Here is a 26,781-nt window from a genome sequence, read left to right as displayed (position 1 = left end):
GCTGGGATGTCTATAACATGAAATTTAGCGAAGAACATGTCAGCGGCATCTGTGGCCTCAACAAAGATGGAGCCTCCAAAATATGAACAACAAAAAAAAAAACATAAGAGCATCTCAGAAGAAAAGGGTGACAGTGATGCACACTTAAAATATTTTAAATGCCTTAGGGAACCCATGGAGCAAGCAGTGTTAAAAATAATGATGTACCAACTAAAGTTTTTTTTTTTTAACATCTTTATTGGATTATAATTGCTTTACAATGCTGTGTTAGTTTCTGCTGTATAACAAAGTGAATCAGCTATACGTATACATATATCCCCATATCCCCTCCCTCTTGCGCCTCCCACCCACCCTCCCTAACCCACCCCTCGAGGAGGTGACAAAGCACCAAGGTGATCTCCCTGTGCAATGCGGCTGCTTCCCACTAGCTATTTTACGTTTGGTAGTGTATATATATCAATGCCACTCTCTCACTTCATCCCAGCTTACCCTTCCCCCTCCTCATGTTCTCAAGTCCATTCTCTACATCTGCATCTTTATTCCTGTTCGGCCCCTAGGTTCTTCAGAAACTTTTTTTTTTTTTTAGATTCCATAAATATGTGTGAGCATACAGTGTTTGCTTTTCTCTTTCTGACTTACTTCACTCTGTATGACAGACTAGGTCCATCCACCTCACTACAAATAACTCAGTTTCGTTTCTTTTTATGGCTGAGTAATATTCCATTGTATATATGTGCCACATCTTCTTTTTTTTTTTTTTTTTTTTTTTTTTTGCGGTATGCGGGCCTCTCACTGTTGTGGCCTCCCCCGTTGCGGAGCACAGGCTCCGGACGCGCAGGCTCCGGACTCGCAGGCTCAGCGGCCATGGCTCACGGGCCCAGCCGCTCCGCGGCATATGGGATCCTCCCAGACCGGGGCACGAACCCGTATCCCCTGCATCGGCAGGCGGACTCCCAACCACTTGCGCCACCAGGGAGGCCCGCCACATCTTCTTTATCCATTCATCTGTCGATGGACACTTAGGTTGTTACCATGTCCTGGCTACTGTAAATAGTGCTGCAACGAACATTGTGGAGCATGTCTCTTTTTGAATTATGGTTTTCTCAGGGTATATGCCCAGTAGTGGGATTGCTGGGTCGTATGGTAGTTCTATTTTTAGGTTTTTAAGGAACTTCCATACTGTTCTTCATAGTGGCTGCATCAATTTACATTCCCACCAACAGTGCAAGAGGGTTCCCTTTTCTCCACACCCTCTCCAGCATTTGCTGTTTGTAGATTTTTTGATGATGGCCATTCTGACTGGTGTGAGGTGATACCTCATTGTAGTTTTGATTTGCATTTCTCTAATGATTAGTGTTGGCAATCTGTATATCTTCTTTGGAGAAATGTCTATTTAGGTCTTCTGCCCATTTTTGGAGTGGGTTGTTTGTTTTTTTGATATTGAGCTACATGCACTGCTTGTATATTTTGGAGATTAATCCTCTGTCAGTTGCTTCATTTGCAAATATTTTCTCCCATTCTGAGGGTTGTGTTTTTGTCTTCTTTATTGTTTCCTTTGCTGTGCAAAAGCTTTTAAGTTTCATTAGGTCCCATTTGTTTGTTTTTGTTTTTATCTCCATTTCTCTAGGAGGTGGGTCACAAAGGATCTTGCTGTGATTTATGTCAAAGAGTGTTCTTCCTATGTTTTCCTCTAAGAGTTTTATAGTGTCTGGCCTTACATTTAGGTCTTTAATCCATTTTGAGTTTATTTTTGTGTACGGTGTTAGGGAGTGTTCTAATTTCATTCTTTTACATGTAGCTGTCCAGTTTTCCCAGCACCACTTACTGAAGAGGCTGTCTTTTCTCCATTGTATATTCTTGCCTCCTTTATCAAAGATAAGGTGACCATATGTGTGTGGGTTTACCTCTGGGTTTTCTATCCTGTTCCATTGATCTATATTTCTGTTTTTGTGCCAGTACCCTACTGTCTTGATTACTGTAGCTTTGTAGTATAGTCTGAAGTCTGGGAGCCTGATTCCTCCAGCTCCATTTTTACTTCTCAAGATTGCTTTGGCTATTTGGGGTCTTTTGTGTTTCCATACAAATTATGAAATGTTTTGTTCTAGTTCTGTGAAAAATGCCATTGGTAGTTTGATAGGGATTGCCTTGAATCTGTAGATTGCTTTGGGTAGTATAGTCATTTTCACAATGTTGATTCTTCCAATCCAAGAACATGGTATATCTCTCCATCTGTTTGTATCATCTTTAATTTCTTTCATCAGTGTCTTATAATTTTCTGCATACAGGTCTTTTGTCTCCTTAGGTAGGTTTATTCCTAGGTATTTTATTCTTTTTGTTGCAGTGGTAAATGGGAATGTTTTCTTAATTTCTGTTTCAGATTTTTCATCATTAGTGTATAGGAATGCAAGAGATTTCTGTGTGTTAATTTTGTATCTACTACTCTACCAAATTCATTGATTAGGCTCTAGTAGTTTTCTGATAGCATCTTTAGCATTCTGTATATGTAGTATCATGTCATCTGCAAACAGTGACAGTTTTAATTCTTCTTTTCCAATTTGGATTCTTTTATTTCCTTTTTCATCTCTGATTGCTGTGGCTAAAACTTCCAAAACTATGTTGAATAATAGTGGTGAGAGTGGGCAACCTTGTCTTGTTACTGATCTTAGGGGAAATGGTTTCAGTTGTTCACCATTGAGAACGATGTTGTACCAACTAAAGGTTTTTAACTCTCTGCTAAGAGAGGAGGTGGTGCAGAAGAATGAGAAAATCCTCAGGTTGTTTCCATACTATATGGGTTCAAGCTAGAGCCCCAGCTCATACTATCTTTGGTAATTCTCTTTTTCTCTGATGCTTGTAGGGTTTTGTCAGGTATAAACAGTGATAGTGATACCTACTTTTCCCAATTAATATGGTTGTCTTATAAATCAACATGATGCACATGGAAATACTTTTTAAACTGTTAAAGGCTCTACAGATTCAGCTTATGTAATAGAGCAGTACATCAGAGGTTTCAACCGGAGCACCAGATACAATAGAGGTGGTAAACCAAGAGAGGTGCTGATTCCATACACAGATCTATGAATCTAAAAACTAGAGATAGAATTTTTAAAATAAACTTTATTATTTTGGAGAAATTTTAGGCTCGCTGCAAAACTGAGTGGAAAGTACAAAGTTTGCATACACCTCTGACCAACACACGATACAGTTTTTGAAATTTGTCACCTATGTTGTATATGTAAAGATTGGTGTGTTGGAGACTGAGTGGAGATCATTTGTGAAGATGATTTCTGTGTTCAAATTTGAATTGCATCAACCTCTCTACACAACAGGACACCCCCTTCATCTTAATCAAGAAAAGAAGGTCTTCAGTGGAAGGACTCAGAGAGCTTGATATGGCTCTTCTACAGTTAGGGGGAAGCAGTGAATCTGGGTCTGAGTCCCACCTGGTAAATCTAGAGGACTAGTTCCTTGTTGATACAGTTACGTTGGAGTCAGCCTGTGATCCCAAATTTTGTTAAAGCAAAACATGTGTTAAGTGTTCCCTTTGGAAAAAGAGAAGAGCCTCACTAATATCATTTTACATTCTTCACAGCAAGACCTCCTGGAAGGCTTAAGAGATTCAAACAGAGAAAACCTGGTAAACAACCAATGAGAAGCCAGGAGCTGAGGGAGGAATCATTGCTGGAGGAGATACATCAGCACATCACTGCAGGTGAAGCTGAAATTCCCCTCAGTGGCCTCTAAACAACTGTACAGGAGCCAATGACATAGAGTCTGCTTTCACACTTGGCAGCTCCTGATAGCTCAAATCTACCCCAGGACCATTATCAGTCAAGTGAGAACTTTCCCCATTTATTTTCCTTAGCTCTCTCATCTGAATTCAACACTGAGACATAGAAACCAAAGGGAGCAAAATGGTACCTTTTTGCTAGAAGGGGTGAAAAGCTCAGGATGGGAAAAAAAAGGAGGCCCTCTCCCACTCCCCCTCCAGCAAGGGCCCCTCCTAGCACAGGCCCTAGCAGGAGTGCAGAGAAAGTTTTTGGTTTGTTTGATTGATTGTTTTTCATGAGACTGGATACGTATTTGCTGAATTGAAACTGAATTTGAAACTTAAAGTTATTCATTTAGCCCTGGTAGAAACTGTCACCTACTAGGAGGCTATGGCAGTGCCTTTAGCAAAAGACACAAAAGCATCAACAGTGAAAGGAAGTACTGGTGCTCAGACACAGCTTGATGGGTTGTGCAGTTTAAGTTGCAAAAGGCTTATACTGGAACTGCCTGGAGCTGCTTTATGAGAATTACCACTGGGCATCAAGGCTCGAGTACTCAGTAAGCCCCATCATGAACAATCCTGTGTTCTCAGCTCCTGGCCGGTGGCTGCCACACGTGCTCTCTCTGAATTGTCATTTCTAACCACACCTCTTGACTCTCCAAGCTAAACACCATCACTGTTCCATGAAGAAGTACCTACCTGCATTCCCCCTTTTACCTTTCTACAGTTCAGGCTTCTTCTCGAGAATATTTTGAGTCAGTCTTAGCCTGTCCACACAAGTCCTATCCAAGTTCAAACAGTAGTTGCTGGTCTTGCTTCCCAATACATCCCGATTCTAATAATGCTTTTTCTTTCATACTGTTGCTCTACCACTTGTGACTCTGAAGATGTTCATAGAAAAGTGAATTTCATTGAGGCAAGGAGATACTTTCTGCCTTTCTTACATTTGAAAGCCATGAATTTAGTAGAGAAAGGAAGATCTAGGAAGTGAATCATTTTACCTGCTTTAAACATATGAAGGGCTGACAGATGGAAGATTCCTAGGATTTTGTTTTATTTTTAGAGAGCAGAGATACAATTTATGGGTGAAGACAGATTTTAGGTCAAATAACTCTCTTGAATTAGAGTGCCATACAATGAAGAGAGCTAGCTAACTGGAAAAGCAATTGTTCCTCCATTACTAAAGGTCGTCTAGCAGAAGACAGATGACCAAACACCAAGTATATATTATAAGAGAAAGTTTTTTTGTCAGGAGGGAATTTAGATTGGATGACTGCAAAGTTCATTCCTACTCTAAGCTTACAGATAGGTTAAGGAAAACAGTGACTATGATGCCATTTGTTCAGTTATTCATTTATTCCACCACACAGGTGTAAACATCTCCTATGCATCAGGCACTATGCTAAAGCACAAAGGTGGAAAAGCTATAGTCCCTGCCTTGAGGCACTGAGTCTAAAAATGGAGTAGAGTAAAGGGTACCCAATCAACAGAGTCCTTTATTTGTTTGGTCACACTCCATTCGTTTTTGTGTTCACACACATATACCATCTTTACTATGTCTGTTTATTCAAAGCTTAAATCTTAACTTTATGGCAACATTACACAATTTAAAGATTACATCACATTTGTTTACACTGACCTTCTACACAAACTACTTTAAATAGGATATCCTATTCAGTAAGAAAGAGAAAAAAACATGGTTTTTCACTTACTTTTAACAGATTATGAAGGAAAAAGCTCATCTGTCCATGAGATGATAATGCCAGCTTTAAATGATGGCTGTATCTGATTAACTGTAGGTGATTTCCTAGGCAGTAGGGCAGTGGATGTTTATTAGGATGGCTTTCTAAATTAATATGAAATTCCCAAAGCACAACTGAAGATTTAAAGAAAATTCTGGGTCATTTTGACACTAGATAGAAATACAGTTCATGAAACTAGTTAGGAGAACCCTTAGTTTACTCATACTAACTAGTGACTGCAGGGTTATAACGGGGTTCAGAGAGGCAAGTGGCCCTTGCAGGACTCATGCCGAGGACTCTAATTTCGTTAGTATTATGCCTCCAACAAGTCAGTAGAGCCAACTAGTCACTGAAGAACTGTCATAGTCCACAAGAGCCTCCTCTGTAATTTCATGATTTCCTATTTTCCAGGTGTACCGATGCTCTTCTGTTTTCTCCTCACTAAAGGAAAACACCTGTGTTTCACTGTGTGTCCATTTCCCAAATCTCCATTCCCACTTTAGGAAATGTAGTCTAATAAATTTTGTTCTTTTCAGGAAAAGGCTGCAGAGTAAGGCTCTACTCTCTCTCCAAACAATTGTAACTTAATATGGATGTTTCAGTTAGAATGTAACTCTGGTTCCCCAGATTTAATTCTCAGTTTGGTTCCTTTCTCACTGTGGACCCAAGTGAAGTCAATTAACCTCTCCATTTCTCATTTGGCTTCAATGATACATTTATGCAGGTAGCTTGATATTCCCAGATGGAAAATGGCATGCCTGCATAAGTACCAATGCTTCTGTAAAATAACTGAAAAAGCATAGCACAGTCCTGATCTGCACCATCTTGCCTAATCCTGTAGGTCTCTCTCAATGTGACTCTTCTGCCCCTCACATTTTATTAGCGCTAGGTAATATGCTCATTCTTTATAAAGCACTGACAAAGGATCTACTATAGAGTACGACAGAGCTACTAAATTCTGTTTATCTTTCCCCAATGAGGTTTTTAGGCCATTTTCTTCTTAAGCAAAGAACAAATAAATTAACCCACTGCCCTAAAGATCTTCTTTTTTTTCTTTCCATAATTCTTGATAACGCTTCTAAGTGGTCAAATGGATATGTCAATTTCATTCTGTAGAAAACCAGGGAGATACATTTATGTGTAGAAACAACCACTGAAACAACTGTGGCATTTCACACAAAAAAAACAAGTTCAAGGCTGGCCAAATCCCTTGTGTAGCCATAGTGATACAAATAGAGTATATAACAGTAAAATTTAGACTTAGTAAAGAAACTGATGAGCCCATGAAAGTGATCTAAAATAATTATACATTTACAAATACGGCAGCCATTAGTCACTTGCCCATCCAATGTCCATCTCATTTTCTCTCCTTATTTGCAGAAGTATGATTTTGATCGGAGAAGCAATTGACCAAAACCCTCGGATAAACTGGCCTAAGCCAATTATGGCTAACCTGTTTGCCTTTGGGAAACACTTGCTTTTCAAGCTTCCTTTGTAATTATTAGCGGGTCTATGACCAAGTTATAAACAATGTGATGTAAGGGGAAGACTGAAAAGAGGCTTCTAAAAATTATCAATATTATTACTTCCTTTTACAAATAAATGAGACAGGCATGGCTGTTCCCTGTTGTGCTGCCCTGCCTGAAGACTCAATACCACGATACCTGGTTCTGTGACATGAAGGATGGTGGACAGTAAAGGTACAAACAACCCAGTCAATGCTTAAGACAACACTTAAGTCCTTATGGTGTAAGCCACTGATGAAAGAGTGTTCTATCACTGCCGGTGAACAGAATTGTTAACCAATAAACAAAGCAACCCTGTTTTAAAACATGATACATTTAACTACAACTTAAAATGAAATAGTAAAGTATATAATAAACTTTCTTTAAAAAATCTTTATCTTTTCCTTTATGTTTTATAAATGTATTTAGGCTGTGATTTTTGTCAAATGTCCTTCGTAGTCCCAATAAATACTTCTCTTGTAATTGTTTTAACGCTATCATTCTGAACAATGAATACAATTCTATGTAGCACAACCAAATTCCAATTAAATAGATTAACGACCACATGTCAGTATTGACTGACAGACTTTGGAAAACTTTATCATATTTTCCATATGAAGTAAATAACTATGTACCTCACTGCCATGACAATACATATATATTATATACATATACATATATAACACTATTCAAACAACGTAACAATTAAATGGGATATTTAGGTAAACTGCTTTAGATCTTGGTTTCTAGTAAACAATCAATAATAGCTATTACTAATACTCATTGCTCATGATATATATAAATATATATATATATATTTATATACACATACATATACACACAGTAAACCAAAGTACTTTGGGAATAAGGAAATAAAGAATTCAACACACTTTTTAAATTATATATGCATACATTTCAGAATGGCATGATTTAAATTTCCTGCCCACAGTTTTGAGATTTTCACACTAGCATCATAGGTCAGGAGTAAGGCTGGGTATCAAAGGACAAACGGTGAGACACTACAGCACGACCAGGGTACATGCCTGGTAAGTGCCTATCTTTCCAGGGACTTCTGATGCTACTGGGTGCTCTAAAAATATGCTCTGGGGGTATGCATCTGCAAGATTATTTTCTTTTTCCTCTTTCTTAAAGATTTGTAAAGTAAAATCATTATTTTAAAAAAGTCAGCTACTAATATAGTATAGAGAGTCACCGAAAAAGAAGCAGTGAAAGGCTTCCTCCACTGGAGTCCAACTGAAAATTATTAGCCTGATTGAAATGTCAATGTATTACCAACACTGACCAACATTTATGCAGGCTTCAATTTATTGATATCACTCCAACTAATAACATATGACCAAAGAAAATTTTAGTTCTGAAATATTAAGCATATGATAAAGGTTCTCAATGTAGGAATTTCTACAGTTGAAATAACATAACATAGTGAATAGTGAACATGACATAGTGACTAGCTGTTAGCTAAAGTTGCCTGCAGCTCAGCTGGATAGCATTTTACTTATTTCATACACAGTTTTATATGTATATATAGCGTTTTATCTATTTCAATAGGCAACTTTATATTTTTTTACTTTTTGTTTGTAAACTCTTTATTAAATGTTTATATCATTGTAATATAGCAAAAATGAACTGTTTTCCAATCCACAAGAACATATTTATTGTTTTTGTTAATTTGTTTTTCTAATGAGAAGTTCCCTTGGTTTACTAATAACTGTCTATAGTTCTTCAGAAACAAACATGTCCATCTATGATTGTGACTCGAATGACTGCTGGCTGATTACTCTCACTCAAGGATGTTGGCATTACACCTCAGAGGCCCCCAGTTATTTCTGGAACCCCCAGGTGAATGTTCCCCACACGTGACCACTACCGAGTTTGCCAGCTCCGGCTGTTCTGTTTGACATTCTTGCTGTTCATCTCTTCCTCCAGCTGCTGCTTGCCTATGCAGCTTGACCAAGAGCCAACTGAGGGGCCTCCCTGGGGTCAGCACCAATAATCACTACACAGATGTCCCGGCAAAGAGGGAGGGGCACAGCCAGATAAAGAATGGGATGCCAATTTGAATCTCAGATTTTAAAAATTAATATAGTTATGTTCCATGCAATGTTTGGGACATACTTATACATAAACAAAATATTCATTGTCTATCTGAAATCAAATTTAGGTGAACACCCTGTATATTTGTGTGCTAATCTGGCAGTCCTACCCAGCTTCTTCCTGGTGCCAGAATGATGCTGGGCTCCGTTCTCATCCCCAAGCCTGCCTGGCTCTGGCTTTTGCCCTGATTCTCACACAGACTCTGATGAAAAACCTCTTTTGTCCACTCTTTGCTCTCACTCTCCCCTGAACCATGGGGCTCAAGCCAAGTCCAAGGAGCCATTCTGTCCATTCTCCTTTTCTCTCATCTACAGTTTTATTACATATGTGACTTTATTACGTACGTAAGAGTAGGTTTTGATATTAAGGGAAGTAAGTAGACTCCTGGTCAACAATTAATCTCTAACAAATATTAAGTTTAGGAACAGTTATACATTTAGAGTATATTTCTTAATAAATTTCCTCACATAAATTGTTCCTAATCTATAAACCAATTTTAAATAAAGTCCATCATGTCAGGCATTTGTACAACTTACTCTATTTATTTCTCCATTTCTCATCAGAAACCTTTTAGCTTTAATGCTATTCCGCGGCAGAGTATCTTATTAGAGTGGCAAAGATAAAGTCCTTTTTGAGATAAAGTAATTACAGTGATTATAGGGGAAAAAAAATCATCCACGGTTCCTGGCTGCCGTAATCTCCTGGCTTCTGATTCATTTTAAGACTAATAAACTGGGTGCAAACAAAAAGCTGTTAATAGCAGATAACTCAGGGTACCTAGAGTTTGTGCTGGAGGGGTTAACAATTTGTAACTTAATCAGAACTGCAGTGCCCTAGAGGTGTAAGTTTACAATGTGAGTTCAGCAGTTGCTTCAATGTGCTTTTGGTAGAAAATCAAAAGTTTTCTTCACTTGAAGAAATGACAATAAGAGCTAATGGTTTCTAGATGTTTATTATGTGCCAGACACTGTTCTAAATACTTTAATGAGTTAAGTCATTTAACCCTCACAACTTTAATGACATTTTTACTTCCAATTGATGACAAGGAAACTGAGACATAAAGAAGTTAAGCAACTTGCCCCAAGTCACACAGCCAGTAAGTGACAGAACCAGAATTCAAATGCAGAACATCTGATGGACAAAAGGACCACAGAGACTATTCTCTCCAGGTCTTTGTTCCCAGGCAATTCCGAGCCCCATACAGTATTCCAAGGCAGAACACTATGTTCTGTGTGTTCTCTCATCTCCCTTCTACATCCTTTCTATCTTGCAATTATTTTTAGAGTCAATAAATGATTTTACTCATAAACATCCTTACCATATTTTAAGCCTGTTTCCTTTTAGAAAAAGTAGTTTCTTCCCACCACAGAAGCTTTGTTTTCCACAGGAGGTACAACCCATCTAGACTGTGGGCAGTGGCTGGAGCGTGATGGGAGAAGGGACAGGACATCTCATCCCAGCGTAGGAGAGAACACCGCTGGGACTCAGTGAGCAGAAGCCTGCAGGGCTCAGGAGGAGGAACCCTCTTAAGGTGATTCCCTGGGACAGAATCCTCATCATCAACATCACATCTACCTAAATTTCACCAGCCCAGGCAAATTTTTTAACAGGTCACACAGTCTCTGGTAGTCTTGTGTTTATATACGCTGGTGCTGGGAAATCTTTGAGAGCTTGAGCTAAGAGCTTTCTTCCTTACCAGAAGGCTCACTCTTCACCCCACACACTTATAATTTAACAACAGGACAGACAGAAGTAACCATGCCTACTGACATTCTAACCTTGAATTTGGCAGGATTCCAGGAGAAAGGGAGAGGGAAACAAATCTTTAAGTATCTCAGTGCTGTTTCTTTTTCCAATACGAATTCCTTCTTTGATGTCTAGTTATTCTAAAAACAGTGTATAGTCTACACACCTTGGAAAACCTTATTTTTTCTGCCCACTTTTCTGAATTAAAAAAAAAAAGGCTCTGAGCATATGATTTACACATCATTTGATGTTCCACACTAATGAGGGAAACAGTGATGACATAGGTTATTTAAAATCATTCATTTTATTATTCAAGAAGACAATCAGAAATGTATACGCATGGATAAAGCCACATCCCTCTGTGGTCAACCCCGTGTCGTTTCTGGGTGGACCTACGTGGACCATCTTTGAATAGGCAATTGAAAACTGGCTGCCTGCCGTGTTTTTCCAGTCAGTTGTTGTTCGATGTTTTCCAGTGAGTGTTCATTTTTCTAAAGGCTATTTCAGTTAATGGAAACCCTGGTCAAGGTCACCATGAATTAAAGAAGATCATTTGACTTGTAGACAGAAGAAAACCTGGTGTTTTCTGTAAGCTAATTCTCAACTTACTCTCAAGGTCAGGCGAAAACTTCAGACCTCAGTTTCCCCATTCTTAACACTGTGACAGAAATGGCCGTCCTTCTTTCTTGCCAATTTATTACAAGTTTCACATTAAATATGAAACATTTCAACAATTCAACCTTAGAGCATTACGTATGAGAGGCGGCTCATTCTCTCGCATGTAAAACTTAAATAGTATTGAGGAAATGTTGGAATTATGAATAAATCCCCAACAACAGCAAAAAGTAATTAGCAGGTTACTATTGAGACTCATGAAGGCCATGGGGCTTATTGCAGACAGATTTCTTCTAACCAGAAAAAATAAAATTATGATTTAAAAAAATAAACCAGTTGGGTAAGTAGGTTCCAATTTTCCTCACTGTGTATTAAAAAGCTCCTTGCAGAAGCTCAGGTAAACCACAATCTGTTCCCTATAACTAGGCAGCTACGCATGATCCTATTTCTTTTTTCTTTTTTTTTTGCTGACCAGAGGAAATTGTGTACATTGTAGATCTTTATAAATTTTGGGCAAATGAAACCTAACAGTTTTCTATTCTCTGCTTAGAAACCCTTCCTCTTAGCAAAGTCCCACACCTGCTCCATCATTTCTAAGACTAAACTTGCAGATCAACTGCCAGTGTGATTAGTCAGCTGCTCACAGAGATACTCTTTGAAGGTATTACTGAGTGTGTATCTTTTGTTATTAATAAAAAAATGAAATGCCTGGTCTACTTATTTGTTGGGTACCAGTTATGCTACATCTGGTAACTGTACTGAAACTCTGGATTAAATGAATAATCTTCAAATCATCTTTGATTCTATTTTCTTAATCCTTAAGGGTATTTTTTCTAAGAACATTTTTGAATGATATTTTAAATACAAGGAAAGTAGTTGAATAATAGAACATTTATTAGCAGATTTGTATAGCAAGCAATCTATCCTAAAAAAGGGGCCAGGGCTTTGGAGAAATACAGAAAAGACTTTTCACTTCTGGCACCAACATTTGTTAACCATGTAACTTTGAACTCATTACTTAACTTTGTGGAGTCTCCTTATTAAAAGCATTGGATACTGATATCTACTTTTCAGGTCTGTGGTGAGAATTAGAGAAAAATACAAGTACCAGAATATAAATGTAAGGAAGGAAGTCAGTAAACTGTGGCAAAACAATCATACTTACTATGATTAATATGATTATAAAATGCCAAATAGAATTTCTAAAGTTTGTGGATCTATTGAATCAATGTGTGAAAGTTCAAACGCAGATGCCATCCGCTACAGGCAACACACCACATGAGGTGTTGGAAATAAGACAGGGACCCAAACCGACAAGTCTTATGAGGCTTACAGACTCTTAGAATATAGACAGAGAGACAATTGCACAGAATGTAGGACAGAAGTTTAATGATATCTGAATTACATTTTTGAGTAATTCTGCCATTTCCCCAGGCTTGAGTCAGAGATCCACGCTTTCCCCTTGACTTGGTACGTCCTTCAGGTTCTTTCACAATGCTCCCTTACATCCAGTAAGGGTGATTAATTAATTAATAGGTGATTAATTAACCTCTTTGCCTTTGATCTGTCACCAGCCTCAATCCCAGTGACAAACTGTTACAGCACCAAGAAATAGTCTTAAAACATCGTTTTATACGTGGTCTTTGTTTGTGACACTTTGCCTTTGTTCTGCTGCCTGCAGAATAAAATATAAATGCTCTAGCCGTCACTGGGGCCCGATGTGCCCATGGGGGTGCTGCTCTACACTTCAGCCCCTAACCACCTGTAAAAGTCTTTGTCCTTCTGTGCCTCCTGGGCTGTGCTCTCAGCACTGAGCTGACCAGAATGCCCTCTGCTCCCCTACACACATTGGCATCCACATCACATTTAGCCAAATCCTACACAACTATCACGCTAAAGCCATGAACTACTGTGCCTATGTTTTATATCAGGGGCCAGTTGGCAAACCTTTTCTCTAAAGGGCCAGAGAGTAAACATGTCCGGTGTTGTAGGCCATCCAGTCAACTCTGATCTAGGGCACAATAAAGGTACAGACAACGTGCACATATGTGGGAGGGGCTGTGTTCTGACAGAACTTTATCATGACACTGGAATTTAAATTTCATGTCCTGTTCATGCGTCACACAATACTACTGACGTTTCCCAACCACTTAAAAATATAAAAACCATTCTCAGGTTGAGGACTGCACAAAACAAGCAGAGGTGGCAACACACCGTGCTTTCCAACCCTGTTTTATATGCATACTGGTCCTTGATCCACAACTTTCCTTTTCATTTTTTTTATTGAGGGTCACTTACCTCAAGTGCACCAACCTTAAATGAAGAGTCCAAAAATTTTTGACATATGCATACAACCATGTTCCTATCACACAGATCGAGATGTGAAACATTTCCAGGATCTTAGAAGAATCCTCCTTGGCTGCTTCTAAAAGACACCCCCAACCTCTTTTTGATAAAAAATCAGCCTCTATATTCCCTTTCAATAGGCCTGGATTAAAGAAATGGGGGCAATGACCCTGTAGTACCTAAAATTTACAGAGCAGTATATTTTTAAATGAAACTTCAGATACCATTAACCATTACAACCACATAGAAGTCAATTTTTCAGTAATGGGTGATATCTGATTAGAAACCCCGAAAGGCAACTCTGGAAATACACATTCATTTTTCAGGGCAGCTTGCGCACGCCACTTCTCCTTACCTGGGCCAAGGTGAGCGTCGCTTGTTGGCAGGTGCTGCACCGCACCCTGAGCTTTCCTGGCTGCACTCCTTGACAGGGGCCTTTGCAGTAGACATAAAAGCTGTTGTAGGTTGGTCTACCTGCTGGGAAAAAAAGAAAGCAGAGGAAGTAGCCAATCAATGCTGAATCCAAATTTAGACAAATTTTAAAACTAACTCCTCAGGAACATTTTGAAACATTACAGGGATAAATATTATAACGAAGATACAACTAGTTAATTTATTAGGTTGGCCAAAAAGTGCCTTAGGTTTTTAAGTAAAAATAAAAGACACATTTTTCATTTTCACCAAGAACTTTATTGAACAATGTATTCACCCTTTTGTTCCACTACCTTCTGTCATTTTTCAGGCAACTTCATAATTCCAACTTCCCAAAACTTTTTATCTTTTTGAGCAAAGAACTGCTCCAAGTGCCTTTTATAGTCTTCCAGGGAATTGAAATTTTTTCTATTAAGAGAATTTTGTAAAGACTTAAATAAATGGAAATCCAAAGGTGCAATGCCTGGTGTATACGGTGGATGAATCAGAACTTCCCAGCCAAGCTGTAACAGTTTTTGCCTGGTCATCAAAGAAACATGTGGTCTTGTGTTATCCTGATGGAAGATTATGTGCTTTCTGTTGACTAATTCTGGACGCTTTTTGTCGAGTGCTGCTTTCAGTTGGTGTAACTGGGAGCAGTACTTGTTGGAATCAATCGTTTGGGTTCCGGAAGGAGCTCATAATAGAGGACTCCCTTCCAATCCCACTATATACACAACATCACCTTCTTTGGATGAAGACCAGCCTTTGGCGTGGTTGGTGGTGGTTCATTTCACTTGCCCCACAATCTCTTCCATTCCATATTATTGTACAGCATCCACTTTTCAACGCCTGTCACAATTTGTTTGAAAAACGGAACATTTTCATTACGTTTAAGAGGAGAATCGCATGAGGAAATATGGTCAAGAAGGGTTTTTTTGCTTAACTTATGTGGAACCCAAACATCAAAGCGATTAACATAATCAAGCTGGTGCAAATGATTTTCAGTGCTTGATTTGGATATTTTGAGTCTGTCGGCTATCTCCTGCGTGGTATAACATTGACTGTTCTCAATTAATGTCTCAATTTGATTGCTATCAACTTCTAACCGACCGTGGAGCATTGTCCAGCAAGAAATCTCCAGCACGAAACTTCACAAACCACTTCTGACACGTTCAATCAGTCACAGCACCTTCTCCATACACTGCACAAATCTTTATTTTTTGCATTTCAGTTGCGTTTTTACCTTTCTTGAAATAAAAAAAAGCATAATATGCCAAAATGTTGCTTTTTTCTTCCATCTTCAATACTAAAATGGCTACACAAAACTTTGCCAATTTTGATAAATCTTTTTTTAAATGCATGCTGATTTGACAGCTGTCACATACAATCTAACAATTTGAATTAAGTTAAAGACAACTAAGTGCTACTAGAGCCATCTTACGGAAAAACCCAAACAAACGTTTTGGCCAACCCCAATAGAAAATCTAGTTTTATGCTCAAAAGAGGGACAATCTTTTCTTCTTCTTGCCAACAGCCCTGTGACTTATTCAGCAAAGCAGCAGCCTGCTGCCGGAAGAGCTGGCCAAGGGTATTTGCAACACAGGGAAATTAAACGCACACTTTGCTGTTGAAGTTTTTAAAAGGACAATAATCTAAACCATTGGAAATTTAGGGACCACTGCTCCTGAATTTTATTTCATGTGTCTGTACCCAGTTTTGAAGGCTCCAGATTTTTTCTCTTAAAATCTTATTTATAGGGACAAACTACCCCTTTTCTCATGATATGAATGATAATGATCACAGTTTGCTGAGTTTCCAATGAGACTTTCCAACACAGAGTCACACATAAAGTAAAGCAAAAGCCCTGAGGGGCTTAGCAGACTCAGCGATTGTGTGCAAAAGTGGGTTCTTTGCATTTCATAAGTGTCCTCTACCTAGACAAATGCCATTCAAATAATACATTTTCAAGAGCAAAAGCTGCACACAAAAAATAGATAGTTAAACATCTCTGATCATTTCTCTCAAATGTCACCATACAGGAAAATATTATTCCTGTCACCATACAGGAAAAAATTAGGGGAATATTTTTGAATTGTTCCACACTTCTACATCTACAAGGAACTAACTTTATTCAGACACACTTACCAGTGAAATAACTAACTTCCAAATTTCTAAAATTACCAAATAGTTCTTTTAATCCTTACTTTACTTCTTAATGGGTGGGGCTAACATGAAAGGTCATGGCATAAAGATTTGTTTAAAATTTTACTAGTATCATCAAGAACATTTAGAAATAATGAATAGTAAGTATGTTTGATCATTATGAGCAAAAACTTTCAGACTTTCAAATGCATATGGTTTATTGAAAACAATTAGTACAAAAATAATGAGAAAACAAAAAAGATCCTCAAGTCTTACGTAGCTCCCATTTGCTTTACTAATTTACAAAAAGTGCCTCTGTAGACATATTTAAGTGTCATTTGTTTAGCCATCTTTACTAATACTATAGGTGACAATAGTTTGTAAAATGTAAAGCACAATAAAGATGTCAAGTTTTATAATTTTATTATTTATTGGTAATATATTTGTAATTATTAATTTTCAGAGATTACTATTTAGTTTCAGTGTGAAAAGGAAGATGAATTATAAATATATATTTGTATTGATAAAAAACTATGATTTTTGACACTTTTTTGCAGCTTTAGTGCCTTAATATGCAAGATATTCAAGTCTATAAATATCACATTGTTATTAGCAAATATAATAATTAGATAAAATATATTCTTAAGGTTTTATGTATATCATAAATGCAACAGATAGAACCATATATTAAAGCTATAGAAATACCATAACAACTGACAGAAGATCACAAGAACTCTGACAATTTTAATGTGTACCATGACAAGCTTAGTGAAGAAGGTAGGAGCCTTTATCATTAAAACTTGTATCAGCAATATGAACAAAGCCAATTCACAATTTTTATAACCTACTGTAAAGGTTAAACAGAAAGAGGGGGGAGGAAGAGAAAGACTGGGAAATGAACGCTTACAAAGGGGAGTCGGGGTTGCAGAGACACTAGCATTGTTGAAAGAGCGTATTAGCAACGACTTGACGAAGCATCTCAGAAACTGCAGGAAACTAAATGACTCTTCTCTCTCCCTTAGGGCAACAGCAACGTTGGCAATATTGTTTCAGCTAATGATAGAGCCAGGCAGAATATGAAGATTGGGATACCCACCTCTGTGTGCCACAACCTGCACTAAAGTCCTTGAGAAGTTAGTCAGAAAACACTGCATGCCCATGCCCTTGCCCTAGAAGCATACAAGATGACATGCAATCTATTACATAGTGCTTCCCAGAGCCAGTGCAAGCTGGGGATTAATAGCCAGTCTAAGGAAGATCAAGGTCAGGCCAGTCTTGGTTACAGCACATTTCAAGCTGTTGGCTCTACTTGGTCAAGCAGTGGGGGCTTCTGGCAAATCTTAGGAGCCCCTTTTCAGGATGGCTTCCCCACCTCGTTGGCTACATCACACTATTTCAAGTTGGCAAGCTTCTCTGTGCCATGCTGAGGTCTGGAGTGCAGAGGACAGGAAAAAGCGCAAACAGCATCCTGACCATCTTCTGGGCAATGTTCCCATTAGCCTGATGGAAGGGTCTAAGGTACAGACTCTTAAAAATGGAGCCGTAGCTCCTAAAGGAACAAGCAAGGCAATGGGAAGAATGACCCCCAAAACTTTCCTCTATGTATATGGCTGTCTCCAGTAAATAACAGGAATCTTCCCCTTCTCAAACTTCTGTTTGGATCTTAAAATTATTTTTCTCTCCTAATCAACTCTTCCATATTGCAACCCCTTCGCTGCCCAAAATAATCAAAGCAGCTTGTGTTTGTGTTATAGATTTCCCTTTTTTTTATATAATAAGTTTTCAAACCTAGAGAAATATTTCAAAAATCTTACAAATTATAACCTTCCCTGTAATTTACTGATTGTGAACTTTCTGCCATATTTTGTGTGCACACTCTGTGTGTTTGTGTGTGTGTACATTTACATATATACACATATATACTTTTTTGGCTGAATGATTTTTAATTAAGTTGCAGACATGATGCTACTTCACCCCTAAATCCTCCAACACCCTAAAAAGAAGAACTTTTTTCACCTAAAACAAGAGTTTTTGAGTGATTTGGTTGTTTCAGCTGTTCTATTCATGGTCTGATTGGGTATATTTTAAGTATACCTTACAGAACACTACAGTGGCTTGCAAGCTGTTAAAAGGTGTCAAGCCAAAATATCGGGGAATCTTTAGTCAGACCATTTTATTTTATTTTATTATTTTAAATTTAATTTTATTTATGTTTTTATACAGCAGGTTCTTATTAGTTATCCATTTTATACATATTAGTGTATATAAATAAATCCCAATCTCCCAATTCATCACACCACCACCACCACCCTGCCACTTCTCCCCCTTGGTGTCCATACGTTTTTTCTCTACATCTGTGTAGTCAGAACATTTTAGGTGATGCCAAGTTAACCATGTGCTCTCGCTGCAGGACTTTGCAGACTCCATGAAGACAGGGATTATGGAGCATAGCACGTGCCTAACTTTATCAGACTTCAGAAGTCTTCCTTTTATGGAGCATCTTGTTTAAATGCATTTCTCAGAAACAATTTGGAAAAAAATTTGGAGGAAGGACACAACCCACTGCGTAGGGCTTCATTTACAGCAAGCCCAACTGCTAAAGTTTATAAACACAGATTTATTAGACACCCTGCTGAAGAGCCTGCTTACAATTAAGTTCTCCCCTCCAGCCCAAGCCATCAATAAACTTACATAATTAGTTTATCATGAACCAGAAGGGTTAGTCTACGAAGAAATGATTTTACAGTGTATTCGTTTCATTCAGACGTTCATTTTTTTTTTTTCCTGGATAGAAGTTAAAAACACAGTTAGTGTGCAGGGTTCTGTTAAAGTGTGAGTCCCTATGTCCCTTCAAAGCATCCATAAGGCTTCCTTAGCTTTATCATTTTATCATTATCCTTAGGTTTTCTCTCCCACTTTGTCTGATTAACATAATCCTTCCTCAAGTATTTTCTTCTCTCATTCTCTCTTCTTGTTGTCTTGGTCCAAAAAATTGCCAAAAGCATTAACAATATTCACCACTTATCGAGTAAAGCCCTTATTCAAAAAGAATATACTATTTGCATTGTCTTTTTGAAAAATGAGCATAACATGCAGTTTCCATTTTTAATGTGTTTTAGATAATGGGCTTACAGCCTGAAGACGTTGTTTTAATAGGATAAATGAATACTTAAGAAAACTCATTCTGACTCTGATGGAAACTTTTCATTGACCTCAGAAGTTTCCATCACAGAGAATCAAGTGTTTAATTGCCTGGATAATTTGTTTTCTAGGGGAGAAGACAGTGAGATTTAACATATTTTATACCTAGGTAAAATAATGTTCAGTATCAATACACTATAAAGCAACAGGAACACAACTGATTTAAAATTATTTTATCACATATGAGCTTATTAAAATATTAAGTAGAACAAGCTGCCCATGAGAACTTTCTGTGGCCATGGAAATGTCCTCCATCTGCATTCTCCCATACAGTAGCCATTAGCTACAAGGGCCTATTGAGAATTTGGCTAGGAACTACTAAGGAACGGCTCTTTAAAAAAAAAAATTGAAGTAATTTATATTAGCACAGCCATATGTGGGTAGAAGCTACTAAATTGGACAGCACAGAAAAGAATAAATAAAAATGATGTGTCTTGTCTCCTCTCTCCCTGCCTTGTCAGACACACAGTTAACAATATTAAGAAGATTCTTCTGTCACACTGAGAAGTCCAGTAGCCGGCTGTTAAGTGTACTGATGTACAAACAATGTTGGCTGGAGAGAAGGGGAAGGGGGAAGCTTTGAACTCGAGGTACTGTGAGGGAGGACAGAGGTGGGTGGAGACCTGGGTACTTTCTAGTCTCAGAGGTAGAACAGAGCTTCTCTCCATCCCTTCCTCCACCACGTCCCCATTCCCGACACCAACTGGGGTACTGCTCACCCTCCACCCATCTCCACTGTCATCACCATCTTTGAAATCTGACCCATATATTCAAGGTCCAGTTGGAATGGCACTTCCTATAAAAATTCTTCCCTTGATTCCCCCGAAAGTAAAAGATATTTCCCTAAATAATTACATCTAAGAGCAGGAAAGGATCCAGCTTAGTCTTGTCACCTTTAAGCAGTAGACTTGTCCTAACATCAGGAAACCAGCATCTAATAAGGAGGAGTTCCTGGAATGAAGCATCTTTCACAGCCTTCATCCACCTCCTCCCCACTGTTTAGCCTGGCACTTAGTATTTTCATCTCTTGCCCTCCTGCCTCCTTCTGACTATAGCTTAGTTCTGTATTTTAAGTGCTTAGGATATGATCACTGTCTGCACCACTTAGCTCCATTGATCAGCTCTAACTGGCCATGTTCCCTCAGTTTACCTCTTCCCCTAGCTGCTTAGGGAGTAACCGCAGTCCTGTTTGATTCCTACAAGCCCACTGTGGAACAGACCCATGGCCAGAGTTTCTGAACTTGTGACCTTGACCCTGTGATACGGAACTACGGCACAGAGAATCTTCTCCTCCAACATTTACCAGAATTCTTGCTCTTGTATTTCTGGATGGTGGTCCTTCAGCCTGTGCTCAACGGCATTTGCTGAAATATATGACTCATGAAAAAAATAAATATACATTGAATGAACAAAATCAATACCATCTCTGAAGCCCAGCAAGCTCATCTTTGCACAACCCATTTTTCCTTATATTGGCCTGATAGTATCCATTAGTTCTAGTTAGAACAATGTGTATTGAATTAATTAGTCTAAGGCAGTTCCACATGAAATCCATTCAATGCACACTGCTGGAATCATCTCTTCTGTATGAAACCTGCTTTGGATCATTAAAAACATGGAGATTGTGTCCACTCCAACCTAACGTAAATTGGAAAAAGAATTTCGCCCCACATTCACTATGTACTTGTCCCACGTTTCCTATTGTTACAACTCCCCCGTATGCAACACTGCACCCTTTTTCATATGTTCCAAATGACTAGGGCAGTTCCTTGAACTTAGTAAACATTCAATAAATATTTGCCAGGTCAATAAATTCTCCCACATTTTAAATGATCTGAAAGTTGTAGCAGGTATGATAGTATGAGAGCAAAATTCATATTAAATAGAATGTAGTCATGATTACCAAATATTTAGAACACCCTTCCACCAGCCAAAATTACTGGATTAACTTCACATATCCTTCAAAATATTAGTATATTTTAAATGTAATATTATCTTAAAATATTATCTTAAATATCATCTTAAGATCACAAATGACTAGTATGATAAATAAAAGTAGAACAAAAAAGAATACTTAAAAAGTTCAGGTAGAAATTAGTATAAGTGAAAAAAAATTGCATTATGAAAATTTATAAGTGGAACTACTTTAAAGGAGGACAGTTATTACACATAAACACTTTTATTTCAATCCTTATACAATGGGTTACTACACCCACTGAATCCAGCTACACCAGTCCATGCTTTCATTTTATTTTTTTAACATATTTATTGGAGTATAATTGATTTACAATGCTGTGTTAGTTTCTGCTGTATAACAAGGTGAATCAGCTATATGTATACATATATCCCCATGTCCCCTCCAGCTTGCATCTCCCTCCCACCCTCCCTATCTCACCTCTCTAGGTGGTCACAAAGCACCAAGCTGATCTCCCAGTGCTATGCAGCTGCTTCCCACTAGCTATCTATTTTACATTTAGTAGTTTATATATGTCAGTGCTACTCTCTCACTTCATCCCAGCTGCCCCTTCCCCTTCCCCATGTCCTCAAGTCCATTCTCTACGTCTGTGTCTTTATTCCTATCCTGACCCTAAGTTCATCAGAACCTTTTTTTTTTTTTTTAGATTCCATATATATGTATTAGCGTATGGTATTTGTGTTTGTCTTTCTGACTGACTTCACTCTGTATGACAGACTCTAGGTCCATCCACCTCACTACAAACAACTCAATTTCATTTCTTTTTATGGCTGAGTAATATTCCATTGTATATATGTGCCACATCTTCTTTATCTATTCATCTGTCGATGAACACTTTGGTTGCTTCCACATCCTGGCTATTGTAAATAGAGCTGCAGTGAATATTGTGGTACATGTCTGTTTGTGAATTATGGTTTTCTCAGGGTATATGCCCAATGGTGGGATTGCTGGGTCATCTGGTAGCTCTAGTTTTAGTTTTTTAAGGAACCTCCATACTGCTCCATAGTGGCTGTATCAATTTACATTCCCACCAACAGTGCAAGAGGGTTCCCTTTTCTCCACACCCACTCCAGTATTTATTGTTTGTAGATATTTTGATGATGGCCATTCTGACGGGTGTGAGATGATACTTCATTGTGGTTTTGATTTGCACAGCAAAGGAAACCATAAACAAGATGAAAAGACAACCCTTAGAATGGGAGAAAATATTTGCAAACGAAGCAACTGACAAAGGATTAATTTCCAAAATATACAAGCAGCTCATGCAGCTCAATATCAAAAAAACAAACAACCTAATCCAAAAATGAGCAGAAGACCTAAATAGACACTTCTCCAAAGAAAACATACAGATTGCCAACAAACACATGAAAGAATGCTCATCACTAATCATTAGCGCATGCTTTTAACGTGCCTCGTTTTACCTCCTGCAGAGTAACCAGGTAATGTTGTATTATAAACAACTTCCGATTATATAACCATCCACCCAGTGTATGCACTTTGAAAACATGGTTAGCAATCTCTAAGGAGACTCTACCCTTAAAGTTATAACTTAATTCTCAATTTTTGTGCTAGGGTTTTTTAAATTAATGTATCTGCCACATAGTTTCATCTGGTGAGGCAAAAACTGCTGATTAAACCTAATGCCTTTGCCTGGTTTTTGTTGTTGTTGTTGCCAGTTTATTTTTTCATTATTCATCATTATTTATTTTAAAAGTCATAACCAAACCTCCGTTGCCCGGACAAAGATGTAGAGTGAAGCATAATTTAAGGAGTAGGTTTAAATAAATAACCAGGCTTGAAGCCAACTGGGGTAAATCTAGTCACTTATTCTTCCCAGAAATGGACTCAGGCAGGGGATGGTTAAGGTGTGTGCTAGAAAAGTCTCAGCTCTTCAACATGTTGAGTGAACGTTCATAACTCATATTTAGATGGAAGAAAAAATTGATGCTGCAGATGCCTGTGTACAATTTCCTCGGGATATAATCTCTATAGCCCAGGACGTGTCCATCTAGGCCCAGCCCAAGCCTTGCCTGGTCACCTTCGGCAAATCAACTGACCCTAAATGCTGTTTTCTTATCTGCAAAATGGAGATGATAATAGTACCTAACTCTTAGGCTTTTGTGAGAATTTTAAAAAGAATAATACAGATGCAGCACTCAGCACAGTGTCTGATACACATAAGCTCTTCTTTGTTGTCAAAAAATATGGAACTTGAGTTATTCCCAGGTACTCATACCTGTGAGTACTTCATCCTCCTGCCTCCTCAGGTGACCATTTTCCTGCTTTTATAAATGTTGGTTCTTATACACTATCTCCATCATAAACCTACCTCTAAATATTTAGAAATATCTGAGGTATAGTTCTTTTTAAAACTGCTTCAAAACCAACCAAGCCCTTTACCATGAAATATTTAATAATATTATGGAATATAAACCATAATGGAAAGTCTTTAAATTGATTTAAAGGTACTAGAGTCACATTTTTCCATGAATCACTATTGTTATGCAAGCAATACATGTGGATTGTAGAAAAATTAGGAATGACAATAGTAAACAATGATATGGATCCCATCTAGTGGATAATATTTTCAAGCTGGCTAATGCACTTAAAAAAATAAAGTATTTCCAAAATAAAAACTGCTTTTTATTGCATGGTTTGTAAAATGGTACTGAAGGAGATTCAAAATGGATTCCAAAATTTCACCTTAACGGCAGACTTGCTTATATTAGTGCTTATTCTTCTTTGAAAGATAAGCATGATCATCACCACTTTATAAATGAGGAAACACAAGTTCAAAGAGATTGAGTGCCATCCCCAAGACAGCCATGGGGTAGTCAGAGATATGAATATAAGTGTTCCTGATTACAAAGCCTATGCTTTCTCCTCGACTACGTGATAATAACCTTGACTAGGGTGCTAATTATTATTAAATTCTGTAGGGATTTATTCAGTGGCTGTAAAAAGTGGCACTTGAACACAGGTTGGCAATTAAGCACCGTTGTCAGCAATCACTGACTGCTTCAGAATCAGTCTCACCACCCCACTTCCCTCATTCAATCAGCACTACAGGTTTCATGGAAATTTCCATTAATGTTTTACAGCACTGGCATTCAGCAAGAATATGTAGGTACAGCAATTATCAATAAAGAAAGGTAAATCTCATTTTTCAGAGGTAGCACATATTCTAAAATTGTAAGTTATACCAAATGGTAGTCTATGGCATAACATTAGAATCAATAGAATTTTTAATTTATTTTTATAGAAGTGATACCTTTCTTGATATTTTAAAAATGATTTTAAAACCTCCTTATTTTAAATGTTCTAAGTGTTAGTGAAACCTGTGAAGAAAATGAACACTCAAAGTAATGGCATCAATTAGAGAATAACAAGCAAGGTATGACCCTCCCCACTCCCACATTCTGGATCGTATTTTATTTACAATAGCCAATATCAGCAGTTTGATAAAATTATTTCATTTAAGTATAATATTTCCAATCTTCACTACTACCATTAAATATCCTCTTACAAATTCCAATGTTTTACATATCCTATTTTGCCCGTACCACATGATAATACAAAATATGTAACGTTAATAAATCCGACCTTTCCCAGTACTGATTTCAAAATGTCTTTGGTGGTAATTGAGATTCATAAAGTCTCTACTATTCCTTAAAATATTAGAAAAATTAGTTTTCTTCAGCGACATGGTGATTAGTTAGAAATGTAAGGTGATGTCATCATGCTGAGGGAAAACTACAAAACTATTGTCTTCTCTTGATCAAGGCTGATAATGCTGTGCATAATGTAGGCTTCTAAAAGTACACATTAGAATCACTCTGGCCAAAACACTCTTCACAGCTATTCTAGGACCCTAGGACCACAACAGTCTACTTCATGGGTTCCCAACTGAAAAGGCCTCTGAGGACCCATCTAAGTCCTGGTCACATGGCCCAGTTCAGGGGCCACCTCTCTCCTACAAGCTTCCTGTCTGTATCACACGGAAGCACCTCATCTTCTGTAGTGGCTTCATATGTTTATATCAGAACCTAAGGCGCTAAGGGCAGGGTTTATGTAAAGTAGTTTCACTTCTATTACCCATCCCCACTTTTGACCTAGAATAGTGTCCTCCATGGAGATACTACTCCTATTCATTGATCAAATACTTGAGAAACTAGTGAGATTAGTTTAACTAATTTTAACTCAATATTGTAAAAGTACAGGAGGGTCACTTGGCTTGTACCACAGGTTACAGTAATGGCTGTGCTACCTTCTGGCATTGCCTCATACCAGAGAAGAGAAAAATCTTGCTTTCAGAATGCTACAGAAGCCAGCCCGTGCTTCTCAGCACCTCTGTAAAAGAAAAACTAAATTTAGAAGAGAAAAAAAATTACTTATTAGCCATCTATAGAGAAAATGAAGAAATAAATGTATAATTTCCTAGGAAAGATCTAGCTTTCTAAACTTATTTAAATCTTGTCTGCCTAAGAAGCCAGGTTGCTTGGGGAAGGGGAAGAATAGTGAAAAGGAAGCAGAATGTAGGTTATAAGGAAACAAAAGAATATTACGAACCTATCAAGATTCTTTCCATGGAGATACACCAGAAATACAGCTACACGTGCAACAACTCCTACAGAACACCTACTGAACGCTGGCAGAAGACCCCAGACCTCCCAAAAGGCAAGAAACTCCCCACATACCTGGGTAGGGCAAAGCAGAGAGATTCCCGCACAGAGGAGCGGTGCCGAGCGGCACTCACCAGCCCGAGAGGCTTGTCTGCTCCCCCGCCAGGGCGAGCGGCGCTGGAGCTGAGGCTCGGGCTTCGGTCAGAGCGCAGGGAGAGGACTGGGACTGGCGGCGAGAACTCAGCCTGAAGGGGGCTAATGTGCCACAGCTAGCCGGGAGGGAGTCCGGGAAAACTCTGGAGCTGCCGAAGAGGCAGGAGACTTTTTCTTCCCTCTTGGTTTCCTGGTGCGCAAGGAGAGGGGATTAAGAGCGCCGCGTAAAGGAGCTCCAGAGACGGGCGCGAGTCGCGGCTGAAAGCGCGGAGCCCAGAGACGGGCGTGGGACGCTGGGGCTGCTGCTGCCGCCGCCAAGAAGCCTGTGTGCGAGCGCAGGACACTGTCCACACCGCCCTTCCGGGAGCCTGTGCAGCCTGCCACTGCCGGGGTCCCGGAATCCAGGGGCGGCTTCCCTGGGAGAACGCACGGC

The 26,781-nt window shown here is 38.5% G+C and overlaps 1 protein-coding gene across 4 annotated transcripts in view; it reads right to left on the bottom strand.

Moving 5' to 3' along the window:
* PRKN (parkin RBR E3 ubiquitin protein ligase) overlaps positions 1-26,781 on the bottom strand; it is a 1,298,589-nt gene that overhangs the window by 787,259 nt on the left and 484,549 nt on the right. For 3 of the 4 annotated variants that reach the window (XM_060114943.1, XM_060114946.1, XM_060114945.1), the window contains exon 4: positions 14,197-14,318. In XM_060114943.1, the coding sequence (XP_059970926.1) occupies positions 14,197-14,318 (122 nt within the window). The remainder of the gene's footprint in view (positions 1-14,196; positions 14,319-26,781) is intronic. The other variant, XM_060114944.1, reaches the window with a different exon arrangement.

Source organism: Mesoplodon densirostris, chromosome 12 (assembly GCF_025265405.1).
Source record: "Mesoplodon densirostris isolate mMesDen1 chromosome 12, mMesDen1 primary haplotype, whole genome shotgun sequence".
NCBI lineage: Eukaryota > Metazoa > Chordata > Mammalia > Artiodactyla > Ziphiidae > Mesoplodon > Mesoplodon densirostris.
Note: the sequence above shows the minus strand (reverse complement) of the source record. Positions and strands in the feature narration are given on the sequence as shown.